General features: G+C 39.6%; 1 protein-coding gene across 4 annotated transcripts in view; it reads right to left on the reverse strand.

Annotated features, from left to right (window-relative positions):
• The window catches only part of TLE4 (TLE family member 4, transcriptional corepressor), a 135,825-nt gene that overhangs the window by 17,468 nt on the left and 105,707 nt on the right, over positions 1–12,650 (reverse strand). For all 4 annotated transcript variants that reach the window (XM_081151134.1, XM_081151133.1, XM_081151136.1 and 1 more), the window contains exons 9-13: positions 4,132–4,251; positions 3,092–3,145; positions 2,441–2,593; positions 996–1,128; positions 448–641 (exon numbers count right to left, since the gene is read on the reverse strand). In XM_081151134.1, the coding sequence (XP_081007260.1) occupies positions 448–641; positions 996–1,128; positions 2,441–2,593; positions 3,092–3,145; positions 4,132–4,251 (654 nt within the window). The remainder of the gene's footprint in view (positions 1–447; positions 642–995; positions 1,129–2,440; positions 2,594–3,091; positions 3,146–4,131; positions 4,252–12,650) is intronic.

The raw sequence follows: 12,650 nt of genomic DNA on the forward strand, positions 1-12,650 counted from the left end.
TTACATTTACTCATTTCATCCTACTCAATATCTTTTCTAAAACTTGGGAAAACAGATTATTTAAAAATAATATTTTAGAAATATATACAGAAGTACTTATTTATTGATGAAATGATGGGATGTTTATGATTTCATGGTAAAATAATTAGGAGAGGAACATACATAAAAATATACTAATAATTATTCATGCTCCTGATGGAAAGGAAACATTCACTAAATTATTATACTACTTGCTATACTTTTGTAGGTTTAAAATTTTTTAACCGAATATAAAATTTTTTAAATTTACCTCACAAAAGAAAATGGATCTCATGATATAATTACATATAGTTTAACCTATAAATGCACACTATAAATAATTCCAATTATACAAACCACATTAAAAGAATATGTATGACAATCCTCTGTGCTCTGAAATGTTCAATACGTAAGAACCCGCACACGTACCACCGGTGACCTCCCGTAGGCGGCGGCCGCGGCGGCGGCGGCGGCGGCCGCGCTCATCTGTGGGGAGATGTTGTGCAGCCCTGCGTAGGCCGCTCCAGGGCTGGTCAGCTCCCCGTTCATCCCAGCATGGGGCACGATCCCGAACGGGGCTGGGTACGGACAAGGGACTGCCATTGGGGTCCTCAGGCTTGAAGCTACACACGAAAATGGAAGGAGGAAAGAGAAAAGCCCAGAACACAGGAAACAATAATGAAGTATGACATTCTTATATACATCAAGAAAATAGGTTCAAATAAGCTTATTTTAATATTCTCAAAAATCATTCAAGTCATCATTGGAGTGCATTCATTCACCTTATTTTACTGAATACCTACTATGTGCCAGACATAGTAGGTACCAGGTGCCTGGTTTGGGTTAAATAACTTTGTCAAACAGCCATTCAATGATGGTTATTAACACTCTTAACAAATTACACTTTTTAACTGCTTTAATTTCTTTAAAAAAACAAACAACTTATAAATACGGAGAAAAACTTTTTTCTTACTAACCCAAAGGGTCGACGCCTGGTGGTTTCCCAGGTACAGGCCTCAGTCCAGGAGTGGAATTGCTGCCTGGGGTGGGTGCATCGGTTCGTGGAGTAGGGGTATTGGACTTTGAAACAGGAGTAGTAGATTTTTCATTCTAACAAGAGATGCAATAAGATACACTGGCAATGAGAACACAGTTTTAATAATGATGTTTAAAAACAATAATGTTTTACACACTGATGCTTCTATATCTTGCTCTCCCTTCCTCTCTCTGAAATCAATAAAAATAATAATAAAAAAACAAAACAATGTTTTACATTTTAAAAGGTAAAGAAAAAAGAAAAAAATGGAAAAGATTATTCAGCTTGGGCCTTTATTTTCATTAATTATAAAGAGCTAAAAAAAAAAGAGTTCCCTGAGAACACAAAACCAATGTTCAGGAGAACATACAGTGTAGCTGAATTTAGGATAGAGCAACAGACCATTTCCAGGAAACTTTCCAGGAAACTGGCTAGTATCAGATGGAGGCAGACAAGTCGTAAGTTCTGACTTTGACCGCCACTTGCTGGTGGCTTTAAGATTGAGTGGTTTGAGTTGGGTTCCTGGAGTATTATTCAAGTCACAAGGGATTTCTTGTTAACAGGTCCCATTAGAAAAGATGCCAGCCTGAATCATCACACAGATTGGCACAGAGGAGTTGCTGTAACAAAAAGGCCAACAGGCAGAGAGAAAACAGAGAAATCTAGCTCATGGTCAGACATACTGCCCCGCCCTAATATGCAGACAAACTGACAATTTTTTTTCCTTTAGTGGTGAATTCAAAAGGTTATTTAAAAACTGAATTTGTATATTTTTGTTGTTAATGTTATGTTACAAGGAAATAATTGGTGAGGAAAAAGGAAGACACACCACACAAAAAAAGCAATTAACTGCACGGTTACAGAAGGGGTTAGAGGAGGTCGTCCTGACTTGCCAGCATTTTCATTTTGCATTTGTGATTTGTGGTGTGAGTCGATGTGGATTTTTATAAATGACAAGATTACTTTTGAGATAGAAAGGTAAAATTATTGCAGTCATATACAGTGTGGTCATTCAAACAAAACTAGAAACAAAATCACATCCAAGCGAAAAACTAAATTTACCATAAACCACAGGTGACAAAACTATGTCTGTAACCCCAGTGTGCATTTCTTCATCTGCACTAGGACACATTTCATTCAATTTCCCCACCTCCCTCCTCTCGCCTTGCAGAAAGACTCACAAGATAAACATCCATCACTAACAAGTCAGTAAACCCATCTGTTCCCAAAATACTTTTGTCAATTAAACTTGAATACTGAATGTATACACACATTTGGAAATAAACGTCCTACAGAAAAATATGAAAAATACAAAATTAAAAAAATAGTCAAACCCAACCATCCCGAAACAGGCAACACTAAGAAAGATGGTGAAGAACTGCTTACAAGGCTAAGTTCTTTGGATTTGGAGGAAGGAGTACTGCTGGAGGATGCAATTGAGGCTGGGCTGATGGGGGCATCTTTCTTGAGCAGGCGTGTCTTGTCCAGGCCATTCTCTCTGGGGGAATGTGCTGGGCTCCCTCGAGGGGAAGATGGATCCTACAAAGTAACATCTTGGGTATTAATGCAGCACAGCACATTCACAATGCTGGAGTACTTGGGTGTGGACGTTTCTAGGTGAAAGTATTTAATAGCTTAGAAGCGCAAAATGTTCTGGAGATAATAAGACTCACTGAATCACTGAAGAAAATGTTCAGTATTGAGGTCAAGAAAGTACTACAAATTTATAGTATATACTTAAAACAAAAATCAAAACCCTAAAAATTGGCGAGTCACTTGTCAATGGGATCTATAGGCTAACCACAGAGGCCTGGTGTGCATGTGTGGTGGGAGCAAAACAAACTTGCACACCACAGAAAAGAATCACAGTAACAAGAGGATCAGTAACAAAGAATATCAGTAATACACAAATTTTCCAGGTAAATATAAAGCGGGTCCTTTTAGAAATTAAGAAAACATTGTGGATGCTAATTGTTAGGACACTAGTCATTGTTAGAACTGGGTAAGAACAGGAGGTTAAACGAACCATAAACATACCTCATTGGAAACGTCAACCACCAAGTTGTCATCACTCTTCTCACCATCGCTGTCCTGCATTGACAATTGACAAGTATTATCTCCTCCCCCAGTAAAAAAAAAAAAGCCAAATTCACCCTAGATAAATCCAGATTAACTGGTCATGTCTTATAAAAATGAACTGCACCAAACAGTGCCAACCACTCTACAATGTACTGTTCTTTAATCTTCATGCTGGAAGTTCTGAGGTAGCTAATATGATGATTCCACTTTATAGCATGAAAAGTCAAAGCTTATGTCTTCCTTGTTACTCTAGTCTAGAGTATCAGCTGCAAACTGGAACGCACACACTGAATCCGCCTACACATGGGCATGATGTGTTCTGCCAGTGATTTTTTTAAAAACTGGGTAAGTAGCCACAATTTAAATTGGGAGTTTTCACACAAAAATCCTAATTTTCAGCTTTTGTTTTTCCCTGAGGCCTGCAGTCTTGCTAGGCAGCACCACAGGAAGCAGAGTGGGGACTGTTTTTCTCCATCCCAGTCCCATCCAGCTTGCTCCCTTTACTATGTGACCTAAAGAACCAGTCACTGAAGAAAAACGAGTGTCAACCCACACCAAGGACAAAGTCCCAGTCCACACACTTTCTGTACTCCTCAGCACAGGAGTTCATCTAAACATTGTAACAGGATTCCTGTGATTTTATATTTTCCTTTACCATTTCTAGCTGACCACAAGAAATTCAGCCACCTAGGACTATATGGAGGGAAACACATACATCTATAGGAACAGTAATATGGAACACTCAAGTCTTCTGTTAGCTGCCAGATAAAGGCACTCTGTTCTCACTCACATACATGTGTGCTCACCTGCGCCCAAGCAGGACTTTAGGCTAGCAAATTAAGACAAAACTTGGACTGTCATAAAATTTTTTTTCCTCCTAGGATGTTGTTATACTGTATTCTAGTTTTGGCTGGTAACAGTCAAAGGGTAACATGGCTGCCGATAAAAAGCAAGGTAAACTGGCCTCCCCCCCCCAAAGCAAAGGTGAATGAACCTACGTAACGAGCTGCAATTTCCTTTTCTTCAGTTTTCTGCTTTTTGCTATCAGAGGAGTAGTCCGTGGAGTTTCTGTGTTTCTCAGCACCTCGGAAACTGGCTGATGGGGATACAGAAGAGCTCTGAAATCAGAAAGAGAAGCAGGGTTGACAGATGATCAGTCATTTAACAGTGTGGTTTTTTGAATCATTTGAGACTTTATCTCCTTTTTGTTCATTAGCACACACTTGCAAAGCTGGTAAGAGGAAACAGGAGAGAGGGGAGGAGGTGACAGGAACAAGAAAACAGGTATACAGAGAGAAACAAGGAGAAGAAAAAGGGAAAGGGAACCGGAGGAAAGCTTTAGAGAGTTGAGAAAGGAAGTAGATAGAAGAGAAAATGTAAGGAAGAAAAAGGCAGGCACCTTTTCTTGAAGTTGGCTGGCTAATGGAAAGCCGGTATTTTAAGCCTCCACAGAGAAACTGTGAATAATTTAGAGTCCAGCTTGAGAGATAATTAGTAGTTCTTCAATGAAAAAAAGAAGAGAGGTTCCCCAAAATGATGATCACGTGCACAATGGTCATATTTACAGAATTCTGCTTCATCTAGTACCTTAAGGACCTGGGAGATGCACTGACAGATTAAAACAAAACAAACAAACAAACAAAAAAAACCCACAGCTGCAGGAAAAAAATGCACTTTGTTCCTTTGTTCCTAGAGTTATCATGAGCCTGCCCCTTTTTATCTCTGGAAACCCGGAACCCCATTAGGCCCACGGAATGGAGGAAGGTGGTCCCTCCCTCTTGGGATCACGGTCAGGGGCAATCTGTACGAGTTCAGGCCACCTCTGTCATCTCTGCTCTTCCAAAGAGTTCTCAACCCAAGGAGTCTCACATACAGCAAACAAAAACCAGTGACAAGATCTGAAGCACAGTGAATGAGTCTGCCTGCCATTAAGGCCAGGTGGTTACTGGGCACATTTAGATGATATGAGAGCTTAAAACCACAGATGAAAAAGCACTGATGAAAACTGGAACTAACCTTAGGAACTGGCTAGTGACTCAGTTCCAGAAATACCAAACAGAAGCTCTACATAAAGGTGAAGCCTAAAAGAGGGGGCAGGGCTGAGTGCAGGAGTAACCTGCCAATTTTACAGGCTGAGGAGCCAAGTCCCTCAGTAGGGCTCCAAGACTAGACTCCAAGTTCAAAGTTAGTGCAGCCTTGGTAGGAAAGGGCTGGTCTTGGAGGACAAAGGGTACCTGGAGATAAGAACAGAAGTTCTAGGAAGAACAAAAAGTCACTGCCAGAACATCCTTGCCTGGCATCCAACTCAGTTCAGAAAACTGTTCAGGAAGGTCTTCTATAAAATTAATTCTTTGTAATTTTTTTTTTACCTTAGTTTGTTAGTAATAATTAACATTCATAAAGACACACAAAATTTCCAGGGGCCTTTTAATTAACTTTGGGACCCAGTGTTATAGCCAGAACTTCAGGCTCTATATTCTGTTTTACTTCCATTGCACCATGATGACACATTCTCTTTTTTGGCTAAACTTTCAAAGCATGTAGTTAGAGGAAAACCAATAAACTTTTTCACACCTGGGTTGGTACAGCTACTAAGAGATCACCCCCTAGTGGTCAGCTGTAGTGATGGCAACTCCACCACCAGCTCCAAAGGCAGCGATGTAGGGTGGGAGTTTGGAGAACGATGAGAATGACCAGTGAGTGAGTTCCCACCAATAGGGGCTGGCTGATTCTAAACCCTTCCTTCTGGTACCAGTCCCTTTCAAGGTTTTATATGACTACTCTAGATGTAGGCACCAAACCGAGCAACTATCCCTACAAACATTCACCCTTAAGCTTAGTGGCAGAAAAGATGGCAGGCATTATTTAAAAAGATGGCAGGTATTATTTAAAAAGATGGCAGGCATTATTAAATGAAACCAAACATTAGAAGCCAAACAATTTTTAAAAGTGGACTGCTTCCTGACTTTCATATATCTCCACTGAGTTCCATTCCTCGTCCCCAAGCTATACTTGGTTCAATGCTTCTGCTTTGCTTTCACACCAGGACCCAACGAACTCAGGTTTTCATGACCAGGATCACTCCACTGAAATCACACACACACCCATCATCTGTGAGCCACTGTATTAGTGCAGAGGCCCAGGTTTACTTTCTCCCCTGTCCTCCACATTTCTGGGATTCGTATTTCCTAAACAGATATTCAACAAATGAAATCCCTAAGAAGAAGTAACAAATGGTTTCCCACCACCAAAATGTCTGGGTAGAGTTATTCTCTAAGGCACTTTGCTTCATGCCCCACCTGGGCTCCTGGCCTGTCTCAGCACTATGAGCTTGCTGTTCCCCAGTGCTCCATGTGTTTATAGTGCAACTGTAGCCCTTTTTCCTGGCTTATGAGAATGCTCTTTCCCTCAGTATCTTCCTTTTGAAATCTCCTCATTCTTAAGAACCAGCTCTAACATCACTTTTCAAAGCTCCTTCAGATACTGGCAGGCAGAATTAATCACTCATTCCTCTTTGTCCCCTTAACATTTTGTTCACCCAGTGAGTAGAGCCCTCACAGTAAATTCAGGGCTATTTGTTTACAAGGCCATTTCCCACTCCAGACTGTAGGTTTCTGGAGGCAGGGCAACCGTTCCGGCACAAGGAGCAGCACAGAACTGCCCAGAAACGTTTCTGAACGTAAATGACAAAACATCCCCTTTGCACTCCTTAATCTTAATCCCAAATTCCTGTGATACATTCCCTTTCAGTGGGCCTCTAGGGTGAACAGTTCCCTGGGATCTTACTCGCTAGAGTAAGATCTGAGTAGTGGTGCCCCTTGGAACTGGCAATATGGAAGCTCTGCCCTCCTTCATCTTTACTCCTTAAACTACTTCTAGATGCCTTCATCCTACTAATTTGATATTTTACAAAAAGAAAAAAAATAAATGTACATGTATATGGTTAACACTATTTGAGCCTTTTGATTCTGATATGCTTTACTGAGTTATTTCCACTCTGTCCAAAAGGCCAAACTGATTTAAGAAACAATGATGAAATACTTTTTTAAAAATTAATACTAATTGGTAATGTTTATTTAGATTTTTATGCTCATTTATTGGCACACATGTACAAACAGTTTGTTTTTTTTTTGTTTTTTTTTTTAAACTGGCTGTTTCAGGCTCTGTGAGCAGTATTTTATTTGTGGATTTTACTATAGATCAGAGTTACATGTTGGAGCTTCCTGGTAGAAACGATAAAGTAGTTAATTATCACTAGCATTTAAAGGTTAAGCTAAACAATGGGCACTGGGGCAATAAGCGATGTTTTAATAGCATAATTGCTCTAGAATCAAATTGGACTTGGCACGGACTCTCATCATGAATCTTACAAGTCTACCATTCTGCCAGTAGAAGACCGCCTCCATCTTTGCTGGGAATTCGATAAATACTGATAAAGACAAAGTCACGCTTTTACAAGAAACGCTTATTTTCATTTCTTTAGTCTTATTTTAAAAGCTTGGCTAGGTTAGCTATTTCTCTAACTACATAAGAAACATGCTGGAGCTGCATCATGATTCCATAAAAGTCTACAAATCTAGAAACATTAAACATTAATATTTTCTTATTACAGTTTGGTCATGTAGATACACTAGCAAATTTGTTATGAACAGGAAGCCAGCGGCCAATCCAAAGAGAACAAAATACCTTAAATGTGAATATTTAATATAAATCTCTGAAGAATCATCAGCTCAAATGAACTTTAAAAGAAACGCTCTGTATTTTTAAAAAATAAACAATTCTATTGGAATATTAAAAAGAACAAGGTAGATGTTTAATGAAGGGAAAGGGGGGAAACAAGGAGAAGCCGAGAAAAAAAATAATAATTTATGTTTTATATGTAAAATCCTGATTGCTTTATTAGTAAAAGATAAGCTTTAAAGACAGTTATAATTACCATAATAAATCATGTTATCTCAAAATGAGAAAAATTCCAGATCCTAGTTTGAAATCCAACCTAGACTTCACTAAGGCGGTTTTGGCAAGTCAGCTGGAAAACTGATCCCTTCAGCAATCTAAAGAGACAGCCTCGCCCCTTCACTTTACTCCTCTGCCACCTCAAGATCAAAGATGGCCATGTATGAGAAAGAGCTCTACAAAGTATTACCCCTAGAAGAGGTAGTGTTGTAATAATTAGCTAATTTTAATAACAGGTAGCACAGACTTGACTAGCAAGCAGGCAAGAGCATCTCTCTGAGTCAGACTGCCTGGGTTTGAGTCCCGAGTCTTCCACTTAACAGGAGTGTAGCCTTGGGGGTGTTGCTCAGTCTCAACCAGTCTGTGGTCAACAACACCCCACCCACTCCCTCAACTGGGCTTCTCTGAGCACTAAGTGAAAGAAACCACATAAGGTCCAAGGTACAGTCCCAGGCAGACAACTGAGCCCTCTACAATAGCAACTCAGCACTATGACTGTATCGCACTGTATTTACTACAGAGCCTGTGTGGATCTTCTAATTTAAGTCTCACATAAGGACTATTTCTAGGCATTTGTGTGGCACTACCCTTCAGCATAGATATACAAATGGTCCATAATGATAGGGTTTCAACAGGCTGCTATTAACCAAAACACATCTCCTTTCAACAATCACAGTAAGGTTTTGGTTCAATACTGTAGAAAGGACTATAAATACCACCTCCACAATGGACTTTCTAATTTGGTTTCAAATGCACATCAGGTTGATTCTGCTTTCCCTCTGCATGGGTGCAGGGCTCAGACATCCTTGCTCACTTAGAAGATTCCAACCAGAAAGAATATGCTAAAAGCCAGGTGGACAACCTGGGTGAAGAACTCTAAAGTCTCTCGTTACCATTTGTTCGCTCACCAGCCATGGCATTCAAACACCCCATCTACTCGGCACCAAAGGGTAAGTCCGTTTTCAAACAGATACGGGGGTAATGACGGGGCAGAGGGCACCACAAAAACCTGGCTGGGGTGACTGCAAGTCCCGGGGCATCCCTGCCTTACACCTGCTTCTAGGCCTCTCCTTGTTCTCAAAACAAGCCCACAGGCTAGAAGATAAATTACATTGCTACTCTACCTGTAGTTCAGGAATCCGTTTGGTAAGGATCAATTCAGGGGGGTCTGTTTATGGCAGTGGGCGTGGGGAGAATGGAGGGGGCAGGGTCAAGAGCCCTGTAGACCCTTTACTGATGCTATAACCAAAGTCCTCAATCATCACTTCCTCTGCAAAAGACCAATACCTAGAAATGAATACTGGTGACTTTCTTGAATTCAGAAAGGCCAAGGTACTGCTGGAGTTCAGCAGAGACTCAGCCCACCCCTCCTAAGCAGAAGGCCCTTTAGGAGAAGCCCACAACCACAAGTCATCCAGAGTGAAATCTGGTCATCAGTCCTCAGGCATCTCAGTTACAAAATACTTTCATCAAGTCCTAAAGTAAAGGAATATCCTGAATAAATCTATATACACCAAACTAGTAAGTACCCTATTCCAGTGCATTTCTGATTGAGATTCTATTATACACTAGTACACAAAATGCTTACATATTCCTGTTTATAGAGCTCTTTAAATGATAAAACATTTTAAAGTTTATTATCTCATTTATAAGGAAATAATCAGGAGAGATGAAAATAATTCTCGACTGGGCAAAATTAAATATAAAAACTTTAAAATAAATATTGGTCAAAATGCACATGTCTTACTGCCTCATAACACATGCAAACTTATGTAAATTAGCTTAAAATTTACAGCATGCTAGTGGTGAAATACTTGACTATAGTTGGACTCTGAGCCAGTCACTAGTGTTTGTTTACTGCTCATTACAATAAAGCTTTTTAAAATAACCTAGTTGATTAAAGAAGTCATTAAAAACACAATCTGTACATAACCCTCATAGAACTTCCTCTTTTTGAATTAACGTAAATCAAAATTCACCTTCAAAGATGACTGGGACTTTCTGAAGACCTGCCCTTGCTAAAACAAGATTTAATATAATCTCCATATAAAACAATGAGTCTGTTCTTAATACATGTTTCACCTTCTATAACATTTCATGAACAACGTGTTCTTTAAAATGTTCTACACGGGGGTCTTTGCCTTTCAGCTCCTCTCTCGGTAAGAGTAACTTGGTTTAAGACGAATTTCTTTTGCAGATAATCACAATTCTATCAAACCAGAGAGGCAGTATCCACAAGGGTCATGCTATGGGTGCTCGAGTCAGAGAGCCCTGGATTCATGACCAGGCTGTACCATTTGCTATACGGCCACGGACAAGGTAATGATCTCTCCGAGCCTCCATTTCCCAGTGGGTAAAGCGAGGACAACAGGAGTTCTTCCTTGGAAGGTTGCGGGCAGGACCCAGGAGTGAGTGCCTATTATGAAGCACAGCACACAGCATGCTACTGCTAATGTGGAACCCACCACACAATCTTAGTCCACTTACAGACTCACTAAGTATTCACTGAATACCCACCAAGTACAGAAACAAAAAGACAATGAAATACACTCCTTGCCCTCCAGTAAGGATCCCTTCGCTGAAAACACTTAGGATACAAAAGTCCTACATATTTTGTTCCTCCTTGTGGTAGAATATACAGCACTTCAGTATTCAGTCATTCATGTTTTGTTGCCATGGCCTCAGCATTATGTATGACTTGGTCAGGATAAAATGCCGTAATAATTTATAAGGCATCAATAAAATTGATTTTAAATTAGAACATTATCTTAATGTCCTCTTGGGGTTTCTTGACTGTTATTTCCTCTTCCTGGAATAAAGCTGTTGGCTCCGCCCCAGAAATTTCATTAAATACAGTTACTTTAGCTGGTGAGCTGAGCTGCTGAAACACGATGCTTTGACACCAAAGATACAGGTTTAATTCTTGTGTAGGCACCTTAGTTTCCTCTCTTGAAAGCCACAGGCTGCATGTGGTCCAAACTATGGGTCACACGAGAAAGAAACCAGGGAGACTGAGAGGGGACAAGCACATCCCCCTGACCACTGCACAAGCTAAATTAGTCAAGTAATCTCACTCCTGAGTTTAGAGAGGCAGAGTATTAAGTTTCCCACAAACTGTAAAAAAAAAAAAAAAAAATTGCCAAGTGCACACAAACATAACACAGAGGCACCTACATCTTTTAAACTGTCTAATTACCCCAAAGCCACTGCATGCTCTTCAATCCAATGCACCTCCTCAAATATTGCAACACCTAACATTCCTACGTGGACTTGTAACCCACCAAGAAATCCCTTCCCTTATTCATTCAGATTCTATAAATCTTGTATGCAGACACTATGTAAATTATCATCACATGTAGTCACCACCTTCTTCTGGGATTACTTTTTTCAGTTTAGCACCTATAAAATATATCCTAAATCATTCATGTACCTATGGCCTTATAATCAATGTCACTAAGTCTCACTGACAAATATGAATCAGTACATGAGTTTGATTGCCCTAAAAACAGAGGAGTGGGGGAGGCTGGCAAAAATTTCCTTCATGAATTTTCTGGGAAGGTGAACTGGTGTTAGACTTATTCTTACACTGTGCTCTGTTCTTGAATCAAAATATATACATACTTTTTCTAACAGCTGCTTTGAAAAAGGCTGAAGTAGGGTAGCTGCTCAGAGAAAATAAGTGACTCAGCGTTAAGACTTGGCAAGCTGTATCTTAATGGACCAGAATCCTCGTTTTAGTAACTATTAAAATTTATTGGAAAAGGAAGTCTTTTCATGTTGCTATTTTTTTCCAGTAAACTGTTTTAATCTATCTGAAAGGCTAAACATTTTTTTTTCTTCCAAAGAGTGTTAACTCTACAGAACCTCATATATATTCTTAGGTATTGTGTATGCAAATATACTCTACAATATTGAAGGGTAATTCAGCAGGAACAGAGAAGGAAATGGCAGTACATTGATTTTAAAGGTAGATTGACTAACAGTGTCAAGACTGCTAACCCTTAAAAACTCCAGGTCTTCATACCACCTCAAAAGGTGAAACAGTTTTTAGTGATCACTTAGCTTACATAGTCTTAAGGCTCTCCATTAAAGTATTAAAGTGAGTTGCATTCTAGAACAGAACTGACAAACAGAAATACAATGTGAGCTACATGTGTACTTTAAATTTTCCTAGTAGCCAGATTTTTTAAAAATTAAAAATAAACATGAAATTTTAACCATATATTTAACCCAATGTATCCAAAAATACCATGTCAACATGTAATCAATATCTAAGTTATTGAGATATTTTGCATTCTTTTATAGTTTTAGGTCTTTAAAATCTGGTGTACACTGCTGTACAGTACATCTCAATTTGGAGTGGCCACATTTCTGGTGCTCAACAGCCACATGTTGCTTGTGGCTACCATATTAGATGACATAGGTCTAAAAGTTCTTGAGTAGGAATCAATACCTATTAATAGAAGCATCTAGCACTTTAGAAGTACAGGCCTGATATGGCTGTTGCCTCTCTCCTCCAATCTCAGCTGAAAGCCTCTTTTCTCAGAGTGCTGACACCCCA

This window comes from Miniopterus schreibersii (genome assembly GCF_964146895.1).
Source record: "Miniopterus schreibersii genome assembly, chromosome: 11".
NCBI lineage: Eukaryota > Metazoa > Chordata > Mammalia > Chiroptera > Miniopteridae > Miniopterus > Miniopterus schreibersii.